General features: G+C 39.5%; 2 protein-coding genes across 4 annotated transcripts; one reads left to right on the forward strand and one right to left on the reverse strand.

Moving 5' to 3' along the window:
* Nucleotides 1–3,471: 3,471 nt before the first annotated feature.
* Nucleotides 3,472–5,368, forward strand: LOC110069738 (uncharacterized). Its single transcript, XM_020777280.2, has one exon. The coding sequence runs from the start codon at nt 3,492–3,494 to the stop codon at nt 4,599–4,601; it is 1,110 nt and encodes a 369-aa protein (XP_020632939.1). The 5' UTR covers nt 3,472–3,491; the 3' UTR covers nt 4,602–5,368.
* A 2,079-nt stretch (nt 5,369–7,447) lies between these two features.
* LOC110069734 (bifunctional apoptosis regulator-like) lies at nt 7,448–20,089 on the reverse strand. Of its 3 annotated transcripts, none has more exons than XM_089288724.1 (8): nt 19,905–20,089; nt 16,247–16,371; nt 15,953–16,177; nt 13,936–14,146; nt 11,228–11,536; nt 9,608–9,763; nt 8,731–8,927; nt 7,448–8,109 (listed from the first exon to the last, which is right to left on the reverse strand). In XM_089288724.1, the coding sequence occupies exons 3-8, from the start codon at nt 16,159–16,161 to the stop codon at nt 7,845–7,847; spliced, it is 1,347 nt and encodes a 448-aa protein (XP_089144850.1). In that variant the 5' UTR covers nt 16,162–16,177; nt 16,247–16,371; nt 19,905–20,089; the 3' UTR covers nt 7,448–7,844. The 3 variants fall into 3 exon arrangements, with proteins under 3 accessions (XP_089144850.1, XP_089144851.1, XP_020632936.1); XM_089288725.1 differs by having other exon boundaries at nt 16,247–16,379; XM_020777277.2 differs by lacking the exon at nt 16,247–16,371.
* Nucleotides 20,090–22,328: the final 2,239 nt, after the last annotated feature.

The raw sequence follows: 22,328 nt of genomic DNA on the forward strand, positions 1-22,328 counted from the left end.
GACGGGAGAACTGTATTCTTTCAGTACATTCGAGATTTGGCGCCTTCGAACTAATCCCAGGACCGCGCGGAGGCATTTATTGACAGGCGTTTACTCAGTTCCAGGCTTCTCTAAAAAAACACGCCGTCACAGACGCCATGTTCGTGGACAATGGTTGTTTGCCACTTTTTATTTTGTAAATTTGCTATGTCAATTGTATTTTATGTAGTTCTTAATGTAAGTTTGGCTCAGTTTTTGCTGTGTATTTTATCTTGTATGGTACAGTCGAACCTCCACTAACGACCACCTTTTATGTCCCGGTGGATCGTCCACACATCCACTCAACGGCCACTTCTCTACAATGTCTACAATAACAATAGCCAGTTAATGTTTGCGCTACGCGACGACCGGCGAGGAATGGCAGGGGATGCAAAGGGTCGAGTCACCAGGGTCTGGTCCCCGTAGCGAGTTGGGGATCCAAGAGTGGGGGTAGGTGCTTGGACGGTTGCTATGGAAACCGCTACCACAGCGAGGCCCTTTGCACCGAGTCACACCGATAAAAACCGGTGGAGTAAGAGGTGAGGAAAGGAAGGGAGAAAAGAAAAGGAGGGAAAGGGAGGAGCGAAAAAGCGCAAGAAAACCCGGCGAACGACAGCTACGGGTACAGAACCAAACGCGGAGACGAACGTACCAGGCGAAGCGACCCCCAACGGAGCTTATTGCGCGAGTGACGTTGAAACGAGCAGAGGCCTGGGACTTGCTTCGCTAAGCATTAACTTCTGCCAACAAACTTGACACCAATAAGCACGCCCCAACTGCCAAAACAACCTCTCAACAACAGCCAGTTAATTAACGACTGACAAACGGTGTATACAAAACCCCATTTTTATTGGAACTTAATCCATACCGCGTGTTCGACTGTATCTTGTAACCAATTTTATTGTAGGCAAGATTTTATTTTGGTCTAGTGTAACAAACTGTAGGCAAGAAAGAGTACAAATAAGGATAATTGTTGTTTTATTAGCATTTTATGAAGCGTTAAGATTTTGTTATTTTAATTGTTTTTACTGCTATTTTAATATCAACACCCAAATAAAGGTATTCATCCATCCATCCATTGCATTTTTTCATGCACTTGTTCTTTTTGATAACTTCCTTTGTATGCGGTTGGATCAACCTCGTTCCCAGGGTCTCTCATCTTACCACCCCCTGGAGCGAGCGGTAAGATGAGAGACCCTGGGAACGAGGTTGCCGTTGGATGCGATTGTTTTTGCGGCCTCTCTTCTTGCCTTCTTTCTTATGGCAATAATTCTATTCTCGTTCATCTGATCTGCTTTTTACTTTCTTTGCTTGATAACGATGTCATGCCTTTGTTTGAAGTTCTTCCATATTCATGTATTCTTGGGTCAAAACTTTGCCTCATTAGCATATGGTAACTGCAGAGACCCCATGCACCAATGTCCATTTAAACCTTATGGCCATTTAAACTCGTGCTTTCATCATTTTTTTCGTGTTTGGGAAGCCTTATGAAACACTCGCCCTCGTTTATGAAATATTACATCAATTATGCGCTAATCATTCTCATAGAAAATGTGACCTTTCTCTATACAAGCAGGAGCCATTAAAGCATTTTTAGTACCAATGCAATTTACATTAGAGTAATAGGACCTAATAGCGTGATAAGCTTGACGTCTTTCTTCTGATGTTTGACCCTTGTGAAAACGGACACTTTAAAAACGCATTAGTGTGGACCATTAGTTTAGTGCAGAATTTATCATTCCAGCGAAATAATGACTAGTTTTCCAGAAAATATATATTCTTTCATTAGCAGGGCACAGCGATGAGCTCGTGAAGCACTTGCAGCTTTCATCCACAATTTTTTTCGGTTTACAGACGGTTTGCAGCTTTCGTTTCATGCTGTGTTCACAGGAGTTACAGGCTTCTACCACTTCCTGATTTTCGCGCGAAAGCTTACTTCATTGTCTTCATTTGCACTTTGCTGGAGCGTTGCATGACATCCCAGAAGACTGCTGCGGAGCAAGGAGACTATTGGCCTGCGAGCAGGCTCACGTTGGAGCACTTGTGCCAGCGGCTTCTGACGATAAACTTAACCCCAAACGACCCGAAACTTAACTTCGTCCCTACCTCTTCCTCAGGGTCTTCTCCTCAACGATTTGAAAAATGGAGAAGACCCTGGGGAGGAGATTGAACTTTTAAAAGTCGAATTCGTTGCAAAGAATAAATATACATCACTAACCAACGTGCATTTTTTAATTGTGCCCTTGTCGTCTTGCAAGTCTTAGCCATGTTTCAGGTAACACACACAAGGCATGCATTCTGCAGCAATTTTGCCTTTTTTCCCCGGGGGGTACTCCCTTATGTGGTCTATATAGGTATGACCGCCCCCAAAGGGTAGGGTTTTTCAGCCGTTTTGGTCATAAATAGGATATCGATTTTGGCCATTTTGGACTTAAATTGGGTATGGTTTTAGCACTCTGGTCTTGAATTGGGTATGTTTCTTAGAAGAAGCTACGTTTTCATCATTAGGGACCTTACGCAAAACACGACGGCAACGGCAACGAGAACGTCACCAAACTAAAGGTTTAATGAGGAAGACAATGACTGTGCACGTGCGTTATAATTCTTGGTACATTTCTGTGCCGTCCTCTGCAAAACAGCAACGTGTAATGACCAAATTCTGCGTTGTCTGGAGAACGTGAATCACAACGGCTAATTTTTCGTATTTCTATTTGCAATTGAACGCATTCGTAGCATATTCAGCAGGGGCAAGTTTTAATACCGACAAACACACTGGATAGTTCCAATAAATGCGAACTTCCAAAATAAAATAGAAACACATTTTTTACTAGGCGTCGTCTTCGCCGTCGCCGTCGTATATGCGTAAGGTCCCTAACATCAATAAGACCGTCAACAAAAGCCCTTCATAACTTATGTTTAGGGCAACTGTGTCAGCCGCGACGGTCATAAATAGGCAATCGAATTTTTGGTCAGGTCATAAATAGGGTAGCAAAAAACGCAGATTTTGGTCATAAATAGGGCAAGAGTTTTGGGGAGTGGGCAGCGCAGCCCACCCAACTTTTCTGGAAGTAACCCCCAGTCTCCCCACAGGTAGCCCAAGCTCGATATATGAGAAGCTCAATTTTTTGTTGACCTCTGTATTGTCACATAATTTGAGTGATTTGCATATTTAAAAGAGTTTGTATGGGGAGAGAAATAGAGCCGAAAATTGCGAAAAATTACTGTTGAATTTTAATAAAAATTGCTTACCTGAACCCCAGTGGTGGTTCTTTCGTGTTCAGGTAAGCAATATTTATTTAACTTCAACAGCAATTTTTCGCAATTTTCGGCTCTATTTCTCTCCGCATACAAACCCTTGTAATCACACAAATTACGTGACAGAGAAAAATTAAGCTTCTCATTTAACGAGCTTGGGCTACCTGTGGTCTCCCAGAGTGCACTGCAAGGCATTATAAACATTATGTTGCGTCATTATGCTAGGAAAGAAGTTGTTCTTGAAGAACACTGCGCGAAGGATCGTGGAGCAGACTTGCTTTCTTTCGCGCAGAAAGCAAACTGTAAGCCTTCGGTTACATGGAGGCATGTTTGAGATTTCCAAGCGTTTCGAGCAGGCTAACCAAGCTGCAAATCCACAGGAACATTTGGAAGAGGAGCACGTGAAAGCTGGTCGCAACGCCGAACTTTCGTTCGCGTCTTCTTTGCGTTTAAAGAGTGGACTTGACAGCTCATCGGTGTTTTGCTGCTTGAGGATTCCTGACAAATACCAAGCAAGGAAACGAGAAATCGATGTAGTGGTGCTCAGCGTTGATGGGATCTTTTGTATCGAGGTAAAATGTTGGTCGGGAACTGTAACAAGAAGTGAAGATGGGTCCAAATGGATCCAAACAAGAACCAAACAGGTCTCCACCAACACTTTCGCCACTAAACACATTGAACACGAGAATAGCGTAACAGAGACCGAGACCAAGACTCGCCTGCTTAGAGACTACCTGTGTAGAAAAGACGTTTATGTCTCAGAGAAGTTGTTTCACAGTCGAGTTGTGTTCTGCAACACAAACCTCGAGCTGGATGAAAAGATATCAAATAATAGCACTGTTGTCATTAAACCGAGTGACCATGACAAATTCATTCAAAGTTTTAATCGTGGCTTCTTGAAAAGTTTGCCTGAGGTAGTTGTGCCATCATGGATTTCTGGAAAACTGTCCTATTCACAGCTGAGCCAGATCAGAACCGTACTTTCTGCAACTGGGACTTGGGATGTGATTCATTTAAACGGAGGAAGACAGCTTTACGGGGATTTCAAGGAATGCGCGGGGGTTTCTCTCGACCGGCAGATGTGTGAAGCAATGGTGTTTTCGCACCAGAGAAGTCGTACTATGGGTATGGCATGGGCATTGCTCGGCTATACTCCACAGGTTTCAGTATCCTTGTTAGAGCGAGGTGGAACCGGCTGGTTATGGAACTCGTACTGTGCTTCACTGAAAATACCATACAACACTGATGTTGTTTTCCGTATCTGCGGCGAAGAAGTAGACTCGAAGATTCCAGCTAACGATATTGAACGAATATCTATCAGCATATGATAACAGATTGTAGAACTGTTAAGCCATTCATGGTAAAAGAGGAGTGTTCCATAACTTTCTTTTAAAAATCAAAATTTCATGCGTTAAAAACCAACCACACGGAGTCACTTGTGAGTGACACGGTTTGCTGTTGGCGTCGGATCAGTGCGTTAATTACTTTTCACCTGCTGAACTGTGAGACGTTTTGTTATCATGGCGATGGATTATTGAAAACTTGTGGTTACTAAGTTCATTTCTTAATTCCACTATACCAAGTATAAAATATTATATCAGTGGACAGAAGTTGACATTTTTATTTGGTTTTTTTTTCATGATAATCTGTAATAATACAGCACCTATAACAACACACACCTGTATATTGTATATTTTGTTTTGTTGGGGCCCTAACCACTTTTCTTGGAGTCAATATTTATTTGGCAAAGAACATGTCACTTCTGAAGATGTTACCAGTCTAATTGTGTATGTATTTCTTATTACTGTAAATTTACTGTTAGTAAAATAAAAAAACCCCAAAAAAGTCAAATATATAAGTTATAATTTGAGGGCCCCGCTGAAAACCGCCATGGAGGGTTGGTTTCCCCCATTAAATATTATTATTGTTAAACTTATAACTTTATTGGTATATTGTGAATCTGTTAGTTTGATTGGCTCTATTATCATTTTTTATTTGCTGTTAGGAAACAGTTGTACACGTGCACATTGTACGCAATGTTTGAAACCCTCAGAATTGTTTGATGTAACACAATTAAAGTTTTTTGTATGCCTAACTTGCCCTTTTTTATTTGGCAAGTACAGGAAAGATGGACACTCCTGCTTTATGAGTTACCTATCAAATACAGTTGAACCCCTTGTAAGCGACCACCCAAAATGTCAAGCCCAGGTTGTCCCTTACAGGAGGTGGTCGCTTACGAGAGCTTAGGTCATATTGGGACAAATTTTGCCTCATTAACATAAGGCATCTGCAGAGACTTATCCATGTGTTAATATTTTATTCATGTGAAAAGTCGATTTCGATAAAAAATACAGTACTCCCCATTGAGAAATTTCCATCTCTTGTACTATCCAGGGGATGCGATAATGCTACAACACCATATGATCCACTTTTGGTTCTATTATCTGTTAAGTGGTTGCTTACAGAAGGTTAAAACAAAAGAAAATTTCAAACTTTTAGCACTGAAAGTGGTTGTGGTCACTTACGAGAGGTGGTCGCTTACAAGAGGTTCCAAATATAGTGATTTGACTTGGAAACTTTTCGTATTTTGGAAAACTGGTAACTGAGGAGGGGTGGTTGCAACCAGAGGTTCGACTGTATGGCTCAAACTGTTAGAGTCAAGGGCTCAAAATTAAAAAAATTCTCAAGTGGCCATTTTATTTGGAGATTAAGTGATAAAAATCAACTAGGAAGAAATAACATCTGTAAAGAAAAAATTTCCAAGAGTTTTTTGGTCCCTAATTTTGTATACGTTGTATATGTCTACCAACACATATTACAAACGATCCATTCATTACAAGAGACACAGTCCTTAGGCATACATGACATACTCAATGCTCAAGGGTTTGCAATGCATTATAGGACGAATTTGAACACAGTCAGCTGTTTGGAACTTTTCAGATGTGAGAGAATCCTATACAGCAAAGCAAAAGGATGAGCAGACTTCTTTTCTTACAATGTTTTAAGAGCAAAGACCTTTCACTATGTATTTCTGGAAGGACATGATGCCTGAGACGGAGTAACTACTATTGATCGTCAACACAGAGAAACATAGTTGACATTATGGCGACTGAACCAGAATTTTTGGTTGCCAAAGATGCAATGTTAGCCACATTGGTGACACCATCAGTGACAATTTTGAGCCCTTTAACAATGGAGCTAACCAGATTTTGGCAGACTTGGGCAGCCCAAAGGGCTGCCAAGCTGAGCACCATACAATATAACTATAGGAACAGGATCACATGCATGCATAGAAATAGAAAACCATACAACTCTTTTTTCATAGTCAACATGGCTAGTAGCATGGATCATGGGTGCATGCGTCCAACAACAAAAAACACGACAATGACGTTGTGCAACATGGCAGCCATACTCAAGCTAACACCAAGTCAAGCAGCCTTGGTTTACAGCATACATCTTTGATATTGGACATCCATGTTATTATCAATTGACACCCGTCAAAACAAGTTATCCACTGACCAGTATCACGTGATTATATCGCAGGCTCAAGTTTAGAGCTCATCAAGGTCAGATGTTTTTTGAAGCTGACCGCTGACCAAGTACTGGGTTTCTGTTGGATCGTGCACTCAAGCAACGATAACTCATAATCAGGCCCGGGTTTTTCATAAGCCAGTTAATGCTAACCCAGGATTAAAAGTTAACCAAAGTATAAATTATTCTTGTAAAAAAATTGTTTTTCACTGCTTATGTTTGTGTAGTTTGAGGTTATTCAAACTCAAAAGAGAGGGCCAAACAATATAAACAGGAAACTCACTGCAAAGTTACAAGACTCAAATCAAAATTCTCACTTATCCTGGGTTAGCTTAATTGGGCTTTGAACAACCCGATCCAGGAGCTCCACTTTTAGGCTTGGCTAATTTTATATATTATGGATGGACAATAACTTCAAAGGAAGAAGTCAAAATGTGTTGGTGAATATGTTCGGACATCATGTCTGATCATGATGTGAAATTGGCCGCACATATTCCAAATTTGATCAGACAGTGTCTGATGACCGACTCTTCTTTCCAGCACTGTGGGAGAATATCATTAAAAAGAGATATATGTCATTTGCATTTGAATAGACTCCCTGCATTAGCCTCAGTTACAAGCTAGTTCCAGTCCAATACCAGCATAATTTAATAAATTTTAATAAAGTTTAGTGGAATTTAATTTGTTCGTAACACACTAGTGCTAAAAATAATTTTAATTATTATGAAAAGAATAAACTCACACCTTCCTTCAAATAATTAGTGGTAAATTTTATATGAAATTGTAAGACATGTCAGATTGAATCAAGCCTCACTTGCTGCATTAGTCTGTTATGGTCTCTCATGCTCAGGTTCTTTTCCTACTGGAAGAATGACCTTCCTTAATATGCAGTTTTGCACAGTAAATATAATGCCTGGATATTTCTTGAAAAACAGAAACAAATGGATTAACACCAAGACTCTAAACTTATTGGAACATTACAAAGGCTAACCTCTAAACTAAAAAGTCAAAAACACATCAAGCAAGTGTGAGAATTAAAATCATCTTTGTGTGCGTAAGTGTTGAATCTTCATCTTGGCCTTCCTCCAAAGCCACAAAAGAAAGTTTCTTGCTGGATTATTGTCACGTTCTCCTTCAGAGAGTTGAGCTTTAAAGCAATGCCAGGCAGAGTATGGTGCCAAAAATAACATCCAGTAAAATGCAATGTTGCAAATAAAAGAGGGTAAAAATTGCCAAAGGAAAAGCTGCAATAAACCATTCATTAGAGCAGTTGTTGCTATCTCGGCAAACAATGTTGGCAGTTGCCTGTGTAAATAATCATAATAATGATAATAATTAAAATTTATAGCGCACGAACTTCCATGTAATACTCAGTAGTGTACAATTAAAAACAGATTTGAAATTCTGACTTCAACGTATTTGTAAAAACATCTCTTACAAATCATGTTAGATTTCACTTAAGATCATGTTTGGGCAGTTAAGTGGTCATGTACAGTGCTGCTTAAATCCACACCACAGACCTTTTTCAATTCACAGGTGCAACCTTGACAATTATACAATCATGTATCTGTCAAACAGTGACATTCATAGTTTGCTATCAATAATATTTTTCACTTTTAGCATTTCCATGGGAGAATATTCCAGACAAAAATATGGCCCCACAAGGCTTCAATGTTTCTCTGAAAGAAGCTATAATTATCTGAGAAAATTTCCTCCCAGCCTCACCCCATAGCATCTATTTTGCCAGTAGCCATTTATATGCTTGGGAGAGGGGAGGCACCCCAAGATTGAAGTTCCTTGCTCAAGAACACAGGTCTGGGCTTGAAGCTGAACCAATCTAATTTAATGTCCAGTGCACTTAAGCCATTAGACCTCCACATTTCCTGTCAAAGGGGAATTGTTATTGCTGAAGACATTCAAACTCACCTCCAACCTCCCATCAATAAAAGCCACTTTAGCTTGGACCACTCAACCAGGCTCATAAGGATGCAGTAGATTAGAACAACACATCCGACCCAGGAATTGAGAAACAGCCACTTTATTGTAAACTTTCCAATCAGGTAATATGGCACCAAAAGGAGGCGTAGAACAAATCGCAAATACTCCTCTGAAGGAAGGATCCCCTATCAGAGATGATGCAGTTATTAGTATAAAATAAAACATGTTGGGTGCTTACCATTTGTCAGAGTAAACTGGTTGGGACGACCGTTGAATAATGGTAAGGATTTTTCCAAAATCAGGAAACCGGCCATACAAAATGGCGTTTACCATTTGCAACTCGACTTTCCATTTTTTCAGCTGATGAGAGACTAGAAACTGGAAAGTTTAGCAAATAGTAAGGGAATTTTCACCATTCTGTTCCGAACAGAAAAAGAGGACTACCTCTGGAGGTAGTCTACAGTTTCCGAACAAATTTTCCAAAAAATTACTGTTCCTTTTGACTTCCAACAGAAATTTCCGGATTTTTTTGCTAAATGGTCAGCACTTGTTAATACACAGCGTGGTAAAGAAGAGAAAGACTTATTTGAGAAACTTTAGGCACCATCTTGTGTCAGTCTTTATTCTAATTGAAAATTTATGCATAAACTAAAACATTGCTGATTTAGCTGCTGCTATTTCACTAAAAATAAATATTAAATTTAAAAACAGTGTAAATGACTCAAATTTGAAACAGCTATAGATGTACTTACCAATACTCTGCTGTAGTTGATGTAAAAAAAATGGCAGCTATAGAACTTTGGTATGCTTTTTTAGGTGAGAAGATTAGTCCATATTGATATTTATTCACTGTTCTCGTTCTCACCTCATATAGACTTTCTTCAATTTCAGTTTCACTTGTGTGACGTAAAAGAGGCACAAAAACCTCTTGGTGATAAACAAAGAATGTGAAGAGAACTGTTAACCTTGGAAACTCACGTAAGCCCCACAACAGAAGCATTGCACGGACAGGATAAGCAGCCTAAAATAAAAAACACAAGCAAACAAAGGAAATGACATGCTTTCTATTAAATGCCTGATACACATGTAACAAAAAAACTAGATTAAGCCATGAGTTGCAACAAAAAGGTAATTTCAAACCTAAGTCAGTTGAACATTCCATAAACAGGACACCATTGGGACATGAAATAGTGCCCACTTATGGGAGGTTAAAAAAGTATGGTTTGTCTGCAAAGGTAGCCTGTGAGCAGGTTCACCTTTGAGTCATGCTGGCAAGCGGTGAAGAGCAATGCGATCCGGCAGGAAGGGGTCTGGTAAAGAGGTGCCAAGAAAGTGAGCCTACCTTGATCTCTATAATTTTTTTCATTTCTGCTTCTGAAATACCATTGCTTGAAAAGTGGGAAAGGGGAGAAAACTTCCAATCTACAATGTTTGATGAGGAGCGATTAGATCCCCATGGAGTCGGTAATTTACCGCACATTCTCACAATCCACATTTGGAGTCAGAGGAAGGGTTGAGTGTGCATACAGTCTATTTCTGGCTAAATTTCAAACTAAAGAGAGAGCAGGAAATAGCAGTTGAAAGTATGTTAATGAATCTAGAAATACTACTGACTGCATGTGGGAAGAGTTAAATTTACAAACATATGTGATTGCAAGCGGGCAATGAAACAACACAAAGGCGTTTGCCCAGTACCAGCATTATCAAAGATCAGAACGCCAAAGCAAGATCACCTGGAATCAAGTGTGCGTCCTTGCTAGACATAAAATTTGACGGTTTTTCTTTGGCAAAACTTTATCAACCACAGATATCGTGCCTGCATGTTGTTATGAAAAAGATTTACAAATATTTCCCGAGAAATCTGCACCGCCAAAGTTCATTCTTCCTCTGAAAATTAATTGGCTTATTTTTTCTGTGGTTTCTGGAGTGAAAATGAAAAATTTGCACAGATCAGAGCAGGCTCACTGTCTCGTCTCGCAGCTATGCCACACGCATTTGTGGTCCAACATGAGCCTGTTCGCAGACTACTTCAAAGGGCGCCAACAGGGTCAACTGTTCCTTCAAGTTCTTACAAGTAAGTAGTCTCTTATGACTGGCAATTAGTTGCTGTTCCCTCAATATAATTGTGGCTGAAAAGTCAACTATATCACATATCTCAGGGTCCAACAGTTTTCTAGAATGCCACACCACAAAGGTAATGATGCCAGCTGCAGACAGACACTAAGCATACACTTCTCCAAGTGGACACTTTCTCATCTATAAAGGGTTTCCACTTTTGTAACCAGCAGTCTTGCAAATTTATTCGAGCAAATGACATAAGGAAAGAGTTCAACTCCAACAGGATTGGTTTGGGACAACAACATGGCCACCATTTTTCACTGTTTTGGGACACTAATTTGGCTACCATGAAGTCATGTGTAATCACTCAATATAATTATAATTCTAAGCTCAAAGTTTAAAGACTGATATAGTATGTACACCATACCTTATACTCCCAGAGGTCTGCTGGAGGTTTGATACCCAGAGTTTTTAATGTTTCAAGCTCCTTGATTAGCGCACGCCTGTGATAGGAAACTGCAATACTGAGAGGAGGAATTTCTAAGTCATACTCTGAGAGCGACAGCAAAAGGTTACCATCAATTCCTGCTGCTTGGAATCTTTCATCATATTCCTGAGCCCAATCACCCAGACTTCCTAACCATTTGACTACATCCTGCGTACTCCATCTAAGCACTGATTTTTTGACAAGTGGATCTTTATGGCCCATGAACAGACTCAAAACTTGAAACGTAAACTATGAATCATAATAGAATACCGGTAAGCGAATAATAGCTGTTTCTTACTTTAAACAAATACAAACAGAAAATGGGCAAATCTGTAACAGAGGTTTATGATCCACCAACTCAAACAAAGCATTGTCCATGCATAGTGAAAGACAGCCAAGAATTTTCTTACAGCTCCACAAGATCACATAAGATTGTTATGAATTAATTATTCTTTCAGAACATTTTGCAAAGAATCACAAAGTCGTGTAATTTTTCTTCTGCATTTGGAAATACTCTCACAAGGACTGTAAGTTGTATCACTTCAATGTTTGAACTGTTTGAGAATATCAGGCAAAATCAGCCATAACAGGTGCTAGCACAGTACAGATTACAGCCCTTAAGGTGGCTCCCTATAGTTTTATGATTACACGTGCACATAGGACGAAAGCTCAAGTAATCTGCACATGCTCAAAGGAAAATGTAAGTGTTTTTCGATTTTTGTGACATCAACATGAGCACAAAAAGCAAGACTGACAGTGAATTTTCACACGTTTCCTTGGGTGATTTTTTTTAAAATTTGGCCCAGATGTAACCACATACAATTCCTATAAAATACCCTATTTTTGTTAAAATCTGTCAGAGCTAATCTAATATATTTAGAAGAATGACAAATTACAGAATATTGGAAAAACCGTCTCAACAACCTTGACTTTTTACCAATTCAAAATGTCAGGCAATATCATTTCCATGATGTGGCAAAGTATGAAAAAATTTCAACGAAGGAAAGTATAAATAAGAATGAGTTTACGCAGAAATGAGGAATATATCTGCCTGTCATCAGATGAGATGTTGCCATGGTAACAACCTTAATCCAAAAATTGACAACCAAAAATAAGCCTTATTCTAACAGTACCCATACTGGTAAATCTCTACAGGGTAAACTTTAAGAGAAATTAACTAAATTCCTTTTCTAACTCATGCTCTATGGGGAGGGTGTTCATAAATACTCTAGGGAGCCACCTTAATGACAGCCCTGAGACACACAGTACATGTACTTTGTATAATTATATAGACATGAGTGTTTCACTGGAAAATACACCACTGTCTCATAAAATTAATATGAAACTACACCAGGGACCTGAGTGGCATATTTTCCATATCCTCACCAAAGAGGATACTGATGATGCCATTTCCTGCCTTTTCATGATTGTTTGTGCAAACAGCCAGTGTACAGAAAATTACCTTCTGGCTTTAAGATTTTATTTCTGAGTGGATAGACTAAAATAAATTGTTCAATATCTTTGTGCCGCTGTGTAATATCCTCAATTTATTATATAAAAGTTAGTGGTATACTGAGTGGTAACAAATTGATAAAAACGATATCCCACATGTGAAGATATCTCTATCATTTTATAACATTTTTGTCCCTTTTACTGCACTTATATTTGTTGGTGTATGACTGAAACATCTTCGGATCTTCTTTGGAAGTCTTCGGCTGTCTTCGGTTATCTTTGGAAAACTTTGGAAATCTTCAGAAAATTTTTGGAACCGTCCATCTGGAACTCAGACAAATTTTGGAAAATCTTCAGAAATCTTCAGAAAGTTGTCAGAAATCTTCGGAAAATAACCAAAAAGGTCATTATGTATTGTGAGAATTTATATAATAACAAAAATTATATGGTTGCTTGGAGATACAAAATTTCTCTTCACGTGTTGAAAATATTTCAAGAGTGAGCTCAGTGAACAAGTGAAATATCTTTTAACACTCGAAGATAAATTTCGTATCTCCACGTGGCCACATATTATCCTCTATATTTTGAACAGTTTCAGAACAGAATTATTTACTGTACACACCAGCCTTAAATTTACAGTTAACTGTGAATCTGACTCAACTATGTTGACAGGTTTTAGACAACTGTAACCTGAATGGTCCCATTTGATTTCCTCACGACAATTAAAATCTAACAAAAGTGAGTTGATAAGACAACATTCCACTCTCCCACTTACATGTAACAGACTGATCAAATCAATTATTGGAGCCCCATCGGAAAGTTGTCAAAACGATGTGAAAACTTTGTAGACTTTTAATTCATAACCATATGAGGAAGTAGCAGATCCCATTAAAATAGTGCTCAATACACATATAGTGTAGAGCTGAGTATATGAGTAATAACGAAGAGGCAAGATTTGCTGTTACTCCGAGTTTCGTGCTTACGCACTCATCAGACAGTATTTAATCTAATATTTTAATATTTAAATACTGTCTGATGAGTGCGTAAGCACGAAACTCGGAGTAACAGCAAATCTTGCCTCTTCGTTATTACTCATAGACTTTTAATTCATTATGGTTTGATGCATCAATGTATGAAAAGAACCATTTACAAACAAAATTTAATGAGCTCACAACAAATCTGATTTTTGCACTCACCATGGCAATCCCCAGAATAGACAGCACAATAAATATGATTTTTGAAAAGCCAAAGCGCACATGTTGCACTCCATGACTGCTCAGAGATCTCTGAGTAGGTTTAATATGCAGTGCATCAAACTTGGACATAACTGATCTGTAATTCGGTAATGTCTCTTGGTAAAGTTGTCGTTCCGCTACTTCCTTTGGAAACAATATTTTGATGGTCTTTCTATATAAGAAGAGAACATTAAATATGTTAAAACTGGGGAAAAAAAATTAAGACACTGGGAATGTTTATTCGAGGGACATGACATCACAAGTTAATGTTGCAGTTCCTAGGGAGTAATGCTTTAAATACCCCAACAGTCACAAGCAATAAACACACATTATATGGCATAAAGGGGGGAACACCGCTCTGCAATTGGCATGACAGACGAACTTCCATTGCACGACCAAATGCCAAACTTATCTCCCCAGTGGTTAATTCTGCACTGGAACATACACACTGCTAAGATTATGTCATATCAAGGTTTGTGTCCATTCATACATGTATTCTGTAAGGAGAAATACCCTAGCAGGCTACCAAGGTAAATACAAATCAGAAGTGAACTGAGCAGGGGTGAGTACCTTTGTGACTATGTGCCAGAGCTACATGTATCAATTACACTTTGCACTATCTGAGATTACCTCAATAGCTATTTGAAGTTTTAGGTTAATTTATATTAGTTTTTACTTATTCATAAATTGTTCTTGCTGACAAATTTTACTGTAATTAAATAAAGATTATCTATCTATCTATATCTGTTTGACTGCTGCCTTCACCTAAAATACCTGGATGACCACGAAATGATTTACAAATGTATACTTGCTGCTGTTGTGCAATGTGACTACATGTACAATAATAATGCAACAAAACCCAAAAATATATTAAGAACCTGTTTAGCTAAGGAAGATCAAGCAGGTTATAATATGCTGGTTACAGTTAAATTATGAACTCTTGTTATAGAGACAACACTATATATACAGTGGGTCCTTGATTTACCAAACCTCTGTATAACAAAAGTCGTCGGTATAAAAAACATTATTCTTTGCCCCAGCAATTGTAAAATGTATGGAAAAGAACCTTGATACAACGAAACCTCGTTATAGCAAACGTATTTTGTCAGTCCCTTAGCACCTTCATTATATCGCGGTTCCACTGTGTATTCTGTAATCAGTTCTGTTAGGCTTATCATAGTACAGTTTTGAATAACACTGCATATTTAAACCTTTGGCACCTAGTGTTGTCCCCAGACAACATTTGGAGGGGTAGACAAAGAACTAATTGTGACGTCATTGATTCCTACATCAGCAGATTGTTCTGATAAACAACTAACTCAGGAGAGACAGAGCTTTCCATATGTGTGTCCATTTTGAAAATCCACTAAATGCGGCAAAATTGCTGGTAAAATTGGCCATTACCCCCATAACGTTATTGATCAATGTCTCATTTGCTGGTCTTTTGAATGGTAAGTACCAAAACTTTTGCAGCTGATAGAAAGGAAGAAAAGAGTAGATGATAGTGAGAGAAGAGAGAGAGAGAAAAAGGAAAGGAAAAGGAGGCAGGACAAAAAATGCAACGCATTTTCAGCAAAAAAAAGTCCAAATTTTGGCTTATGTGCATGCGCTAAAGTAAAGCATCACTCATTGGACTATAGAAAGTAGTCGAAAATCTAGATCAAATGTAAAATATTGCATTCCTAACAAATTTAATGCAATTTAGCAACATTGCATGCCAAAAAACCATTTGACCATAAAAAATATGGCTTTTTGGGAGCAAGATCAAGTACGAAAGGGTCAAGGACCAGACCCAAGTTTATTTATTTTTCTGGGGATCAACAACCATATTTCCTTCACAGAAATTAAGAACCTAATAAGCACCTACCTAACGTAAATTGCCAATAGCTACCCCAGAATTGCCAGACTTCAAAAGATGTAGGTTCTTACATGCAGGTTTTTACAGTATAAGGCAAAATGATATGTTGTCCATCCTCACCTTAAAACAATGTTAACTTTTGGAAAGCCTGACCAAGGCTGTCGACATTCTGGACATGTGCAATGACTTGACGCATGCCACCACTGAGCTAGACAGAAACGACAAAAGCTATGTCCGCAGGTGAGTGTGGTGGGTTCTACCATCAACTCAAAGCAGCAACCACACTGTAAGTCTTGCTCTGAGAGAGTGTCATCTTCCTTGTATGCCATAATCTTTACCAATTATCTGGGAAGGTGATAAGAAAACTACATGTATTCCACATCTTAAACATTATTAAAAATAGCACAAGCTTACCTTTAATCAAATGACAATGACTGGGAGAAGGATACACTTTCCAGTCTTTCCACAGACCATGACAAGTTGATCACACTAATCTCACTGCCCAAGTCCAATGAAATCTGCTCATCGACTTTTTGTTCCTGCGATTCTGAAAACCCAGTCAATGGCCTTTCTATGGCTAAACCTCCCGAAGAAGCATTCAAGAGATTTTCTACTAAGAAATTGGTACTTAAGGACAGTGTTTACTTTTGTTAGTGCGCACGCATTCTATGCATCACGTAAGGCATGGTTTAAGTGGCACATGCATGCTGGGGTTGACATTGATGCAGTCAACTACGCTACCAGGTACATGACTAAAACGAAAGCAAAACTTTTCTACTGTGACCAAATCAAGTTTAATGAACCTGTACTTAAACCAGGAACACCAGAATAGCAGCATATCGCTAACCACTAACTGTTAACGTCCTCCAGCTGAAAAACTAGCGGTTATCTGATGAAAGTTATACTGAAATCCAACTGTACACATGTACCTGCAGATGGCGTAGTGCAAGCGCAAAACAAGTGCGAGATACGCAAATGTTTTACTTACTGGGAAGGTGACAGGAAAAAATGAAACGGCAGCGTAAACATTTTGAAAAAAAGATCAATAACTCCAAAATACCCACGGTTACCCCTACATTTTATGTTATAAAATGGAAGTGGCAAGCCTAATCAACACATGATTACAGTAGTTTCTGGTTGTGAGCAAAAGGTATTTAGATTGTATTTTAGTTGAACCAGAGGAAGGCTGTCGGAGACGCAAAAAGCACTGTTGCAACGATTTTGTCATTAAAAATAAGCCAAAAATGGTTTTTATGTTACCATTTACCATGTAGTTTTATGAAGATCTTTATGAATGTGTTTGCTTTCTGTATGAAAAGGCCAATTCTAAGAAAATCTGTGATGAAAAATCCTTTCCTTGATGTAGATGTAGAGTTTTTGTCATGTCATATTAGATTTGCACATTGTTTCAGTTTGTGGACACGTTAAGTGAACACGTTGAACACGTTAAGTACTAACGGCACTGCAATTTAAACTTTAGGATCAGCTTTTTATGTCGCTAAACACTGGTATGTTGTTATTAACGTGCAGATGACGTATTAAAAAATGATCATGTCAGGCCATGATTTGGGAAAAATTAAATAAGCGCCCTCTTGAATAAGCGTCCCCCGTCTTCTCCTAAATTTGAAATAAGCGCCCCAGGTGCTAATTTGAAGATTTACACGGTATCCCTTGAAAAAATGTCCCCTCCAGACTGGAAGCTATCATTTTGTTCTCCCACGTGTATGTAGTTAGTATTGATAACAGTAGCATTACTTAAGAAAGGTCCATACAGTTTTTTTTAGGATTTTCTTTCCTTTCTTCGCGTGAATCCTGGTAGGCCTCAAGAATGACAACGTCTCACTCAGAAATCAGCGAGAGGATGTTGTAATAGGCCAAGTAAGGTCTGGCAGTTCTAAACTTGTCCTGAATTTCTTGAGGCGCCTTCAACAGCTTAAGACCAAGATTTCTCATGCAACTTTTAATCATACTTTTACGAATGTTAGGAAACAGTTTATGGCAGACCTCCACGAAGACGAAGTGAAGACTTCCATAGTATGATACTGGTTTGATCTATTAGTCTGTTAGAGGGGGGTGAATAGATTTTCGGATCGACAGATTTGGCCTTAAGGTATCAGTAAAACCCATTTGATCATCGGCGCGCAGTCTGCTCTAGTGTTCATGGTTTTAACAAAAACCCATAGAAACCCTATATTTATTGGAAGCTTAATAACTACAGACTATGACCCGACCTGTTTAAAACGGTAAAACTTGGCCATGTTTCGAAAATGTGAATATGTTTACAACGCTTCACGAACCCATAAATCAAGGTATACACCCGTTAAATTTAGGTCAGAGAAAACTATTCACATGGCATCCGTTTCTTCACACATTGACCTCAAAAACCGTGTCTCAGATATTTGGCACATGCGTGTGTTATTATTTTACAAGAGGATAAAGTTAGAAAAGGAAAAAAAATAGGATTGCCTGCAAACAAAAGGCATAACTTTTTAAAGAAAAGAATAATCAGAATTCGCAGACACGGTTTTGTCGGCAGTCTCTCCGAATTTCAGCCAATTTGGTCCAAGGACTGCCGACCTGGAACTCAAAATGCACGTACAACTCGCCTATTTTTTACTTTCAAGAAACAGAGAAAAAATAAAATTCGCCGGCATCCAAGTGTTATGAGATTATGACAACAAGGGAGATACCACAGAGGAATCAACTTTCTGTATAACAATAGGACTGTGATAGTAAACATGGAAGACGTACAAATTTCCCGGGACAGCATGTGGTAAATTATTCACCAGTGAATAAACTTCGTCCACTTCTCTTCATCAATCTCCTCTGCTTCAACAGTTTCTTGCAACAGTATTTTAGTGCGGCTTGCGCTCATTTTGGCTTGCTCGCTGGCTGCATGATCGCAATCATTGTCGAGTTCATCCAGCAATTTTTCTTGGTTATAAAATGACCCTTTGTTGCTTTCTGCTAATTTAGCAGCCCACTCTTTGTCGAAAGTGTTTTTCGCCTTCTTTGGCCTTCCTTTGGCCGATGAAAACAGGCAAGATCGCTTTTTCTTCTTGGAAGACATCCGGTACTGATTATGGTGCACAAATCGCAGGTCAACTCAGCATGATCTTGATGTCATGTAACTTCTTGCCTCAATAATTAATTCATTTGACAGAACTTGTCAACTCTTCATTAAGTAATTAATATGCAAAAAATCTTTCTCGCTCAATAACTAGCAGCAGATATAATATTTTTTTGTGGATCTTTTTTATTATTTTAAAGATTACCTGAAGATTTATCCAACAGCTTAAAAAAGTAAAATTATGCAAAATGGCAAATTTTCCCCTTAGTGATACCTTAAAAAGCGTAGGGATTGTGGATTTTTGCCGTAAATCGAGCAGATTCGTGGATTTTGAAAACACTCTGGATCATGGATCAGCTGTGAATTTTTAGGCGGATTCCGGATTTGTGCCTGTCTTGATGTTCAGATCTCGGGTTCTGAACGAAATTTGGATCATAGATCTTTCTTCAGCCTTGGTTGGTATGTTAACGAGTTTACCAAATTATTTCTTTTGTCAAAGAAAGCTCATTTAAACTCAGGTGTGAGACTGTTATTGGGATTGTACTGTGTTATAGTCATCACGCATGTTGCCTTCTATTTGTACGACATTACTAGTGACAATGGCATTCACATTTACCTTTCCGGATGTAATTTGTGGTTTCGGACTTGAAGAAAAATATTGGCGGATCGACGGATTTGGGGTAAAAAAGGCACGGATCGGCGGATTTGCAGACCCCTATTCACCCCCCTCCTGTTAGTATACGAAACCAAAATCCTACTTCATTCATCTGTGCGCCACAGAGTTGTTTACGCTATGCTCTACTTGCACAAATGTGATAAGTTTCAGAGTTTTGACTAGCCCACAGAAAGGAACCTCCTTCTCTTTGAAAAGAAAACTTAGCCCAAAGTTCACCCTTAACCAAAATACGACATAAGAAGCCCTTCCCTCGTTTGAGTTGGTCTGCAAGTTAACCCTTACGTTATTCAAGTAAAATATTGCAAATAAAGCTTTTCTAAACCCACCTTTTCGGCCGAATTTCAGGAAAAAGGACTTTGTTAGCTTTTCCCCTACAGCAAATCTTGCCATTCACGTTCAGTCAGCCTCTCTTGAACTGGTCCAAAAGTGTTAGAAGCTGGCTTTGACAGCCGTGCAGGAGTTGTCGGCCATGTTGTGACGTCGATTTTCGAAAGATCGAGAAGGACTGGCGCGAAAAAGCAAGATGGCGGGCGCAAATATTGAAATATTGGCTGGTAGTTCTAACGCTGTTTGCAGCCGCCTGGTGGTTGAAGAACATCGTAAAGTTCGGATGCCCGCAAGTCAGCAGCATCCCTCGACGAACTGAGGGCTGCTCTGCCTAGGTGCTGGACGTGAAGGTCGCCAGTGCAAGGCGGATGGATCCAGGCGGAAAGTCCCAGGCAGCTTTCTTGTCGCGAACTGGGCCAGCGTGAGTCCTGAAGTGCCCAGATGAGATCTAACGGGCGTCACTTGGCGACAAGCAACGTGCCCTAGGACTTATAAAATTCTTTGCAACGTCTCTCAAGGGAACTCCATGTCGAAAAGTTGGCGCCGTATCATTAATAATTCATAAGCTGCGGTTAAATACAGCAACTCTGCCCTTACGCGCGCCTTGCGCGCATCGTGATTTTGAGCAACTTTAGCTGGATTTCCCGGAACTTGAGGGATATTTTCCAGGCCCGGGGACTCTAAACTAACTCCTGATGGCCTTGGTTTGAAGAGAAATGGATACAGGTAAAACGATCGCACGCTCGGTTTGCAGCTTCTAGGCCGAAATAAAGCCCCACTTCATTTTAAGACTGAAAGAGTAGCCGAGACCGCCTTGCGCGCATCGTGATTTTGAGCAACTTTGGCTGGATTTCCCGGAACTTGGGGGATATTTTCCAGGCCCAGGGACTCTAAACTAACTCCTGAAGGCCTTGGTTTGCAGAGAAATGGACACAGGTAAAACGATCGCACGCACGGTTTCCAGCTTCTAGGCCGAAATATAGCACCACCTCATTTTAAGACTGAAAGAGTAGCCGAGACCGCCTTGCGCGCATCGTGATTTTGAGCAACTTTGGCTGGATTTCCCGGAGCTTGAGGGATATTTTCCATGCCCGGGGACTCTAAACTAACTCCTGAAGGCCTTGGTTTGCAGAGAAATAGACACAGGTAAAACGCTCGCACGCTCGGTTTCCAGCTTCTAGGCCGAAATATAGCCCCACTTCATTTTAAGACTGAAAGTGTAGCCGAGACCGCCTTGCGCGCATCGTGATTTTGAGCAACTTTGGCTGGATTTTCCGGAACTTGGGGGATATTTTCCAGGCCCGGGGACTCTAAACTAACTCTCGATGGCGTTGGTTTGCAGTGAAATGAAGACAGCAAAACTTTTTGAACGCTCACTTTAGAGCTTCTAGGCCGAAATATAGCACCACTTCACTTTAAGACTTATAGAGTAGCCGAGACCACCCTGGGCGCATCGTGATTTTGACCAACTTCCGCTCGATTTCCCGGAACTTGGGGAATATTTTCCAGTCCCAAGGACTCTAAACTAACTTCTGATGGCCTTGGTTTGCAGTGAAATGGACACAGGAAAACTTTTTGAACGCTCGGTGTCGAGCTTCTAGGCCGAAATATAGGCTCACTTTACTTTAAGACTCATAGAGTTGCCGAGACCGCCTTGCGCGCATCGTGATTTTGACCAACTTGGGCTCGATTTCCCGGAACTTGGGGGATAATTTCCAGTCCCGGGGACTCTAAGCTAACTCCTGATGGCCTTGGTTTGCAGTGAAATGAACACAGCAAAACTTTTTGAACTGTCGGTTTCGAGCTTCTGGGCCGAAATTTAGCCCCATCGTGATTTTGACCAACTTCGGGTCGATTTCCGGGACTTGGGGGATATTTTCCAGTGCTGGGGACTCTAAACTAACTCCTGATGGCCTTGGTTTGCAGTGAAATGGACACAGCAAAACTTTTTGATCGCTCACGTTCGAGCTTCCTGGGCGAAATAATTTTTTTTTAAATAAAGAACATTTTTTATTGTTATTGCAACACAAAAATCTTAGAATACTTACAATAGAAACATTGACTACAACACGAGTACTTACACCTTACAGTAATTACAGTACATTTACTTACACACATGCAATTATTAATCGTCACTCTTTTTACAATCACTAAATTAAACAAATTAGTTCTGATATCTAAACTTAATCTCACTACGGTATAACTTAAGATATTAACATATTTTTTTACATTTTTTAGCAATTACAAACGAGACAAATTAAAGAAATAACAGTTGCAAGGAAAATTTCGGACGTTTTGATATTTAAGAGGAGAGGCATTGTTTTTTTACTCAGGAGGAAATTTTTCTAGACTGTATCTATACCTGATTTTGTTAATGAAGTCCGGAAGGAGTAACGCATCCTCATTTAATTTTCTAGTGTATA

Source organism: Orbicella faveolata, unplaced genomic scaffold, assembly GCF_042242905.1.
Source record: "Orbicella faveolata isolate gen_17 unplaced genomic scaffold, um_ofav_v1 contig_2, whole genome shotgun sequence".
In the NCBI taxonomy this organism is placed as follows: Eukaryota; Metazoa; Cnidaria; class Anthozoa; order Scleractinia; family Merulinidae; genus Orbicella; species Orbicella faveolata.

Coding starts and splice junctions, on each gene's coding strand:
- LOC110069738 (XM_020777280.2), top strand. CDS start 3,492: ATGCTAGGAAAGAAGTTGTTCTTGAAGAACACTGCGCGAAGGATCGTG.
- LOC110069734 (XM_020777277.2), bottom strand. CDS start 16,161: ATGGCATACAAGGAAGATGACACTCTCTCAGAGCAAGACTTACAGTGT. Junction 14,147..15,952: donor AAAGTTAACATTGTTTTAAG/GTGAGGATGGAC, acceptor CTTCTTATATAG/AAAGACCATCAAAATATTGT. Junction 8,928..9,607: donor TTGAAGAAAGTCTATATGAG/GTGAGAACGAGA, acceptor CATCTCTGATAG/GGGATCCTTCCTTCAGAGGA.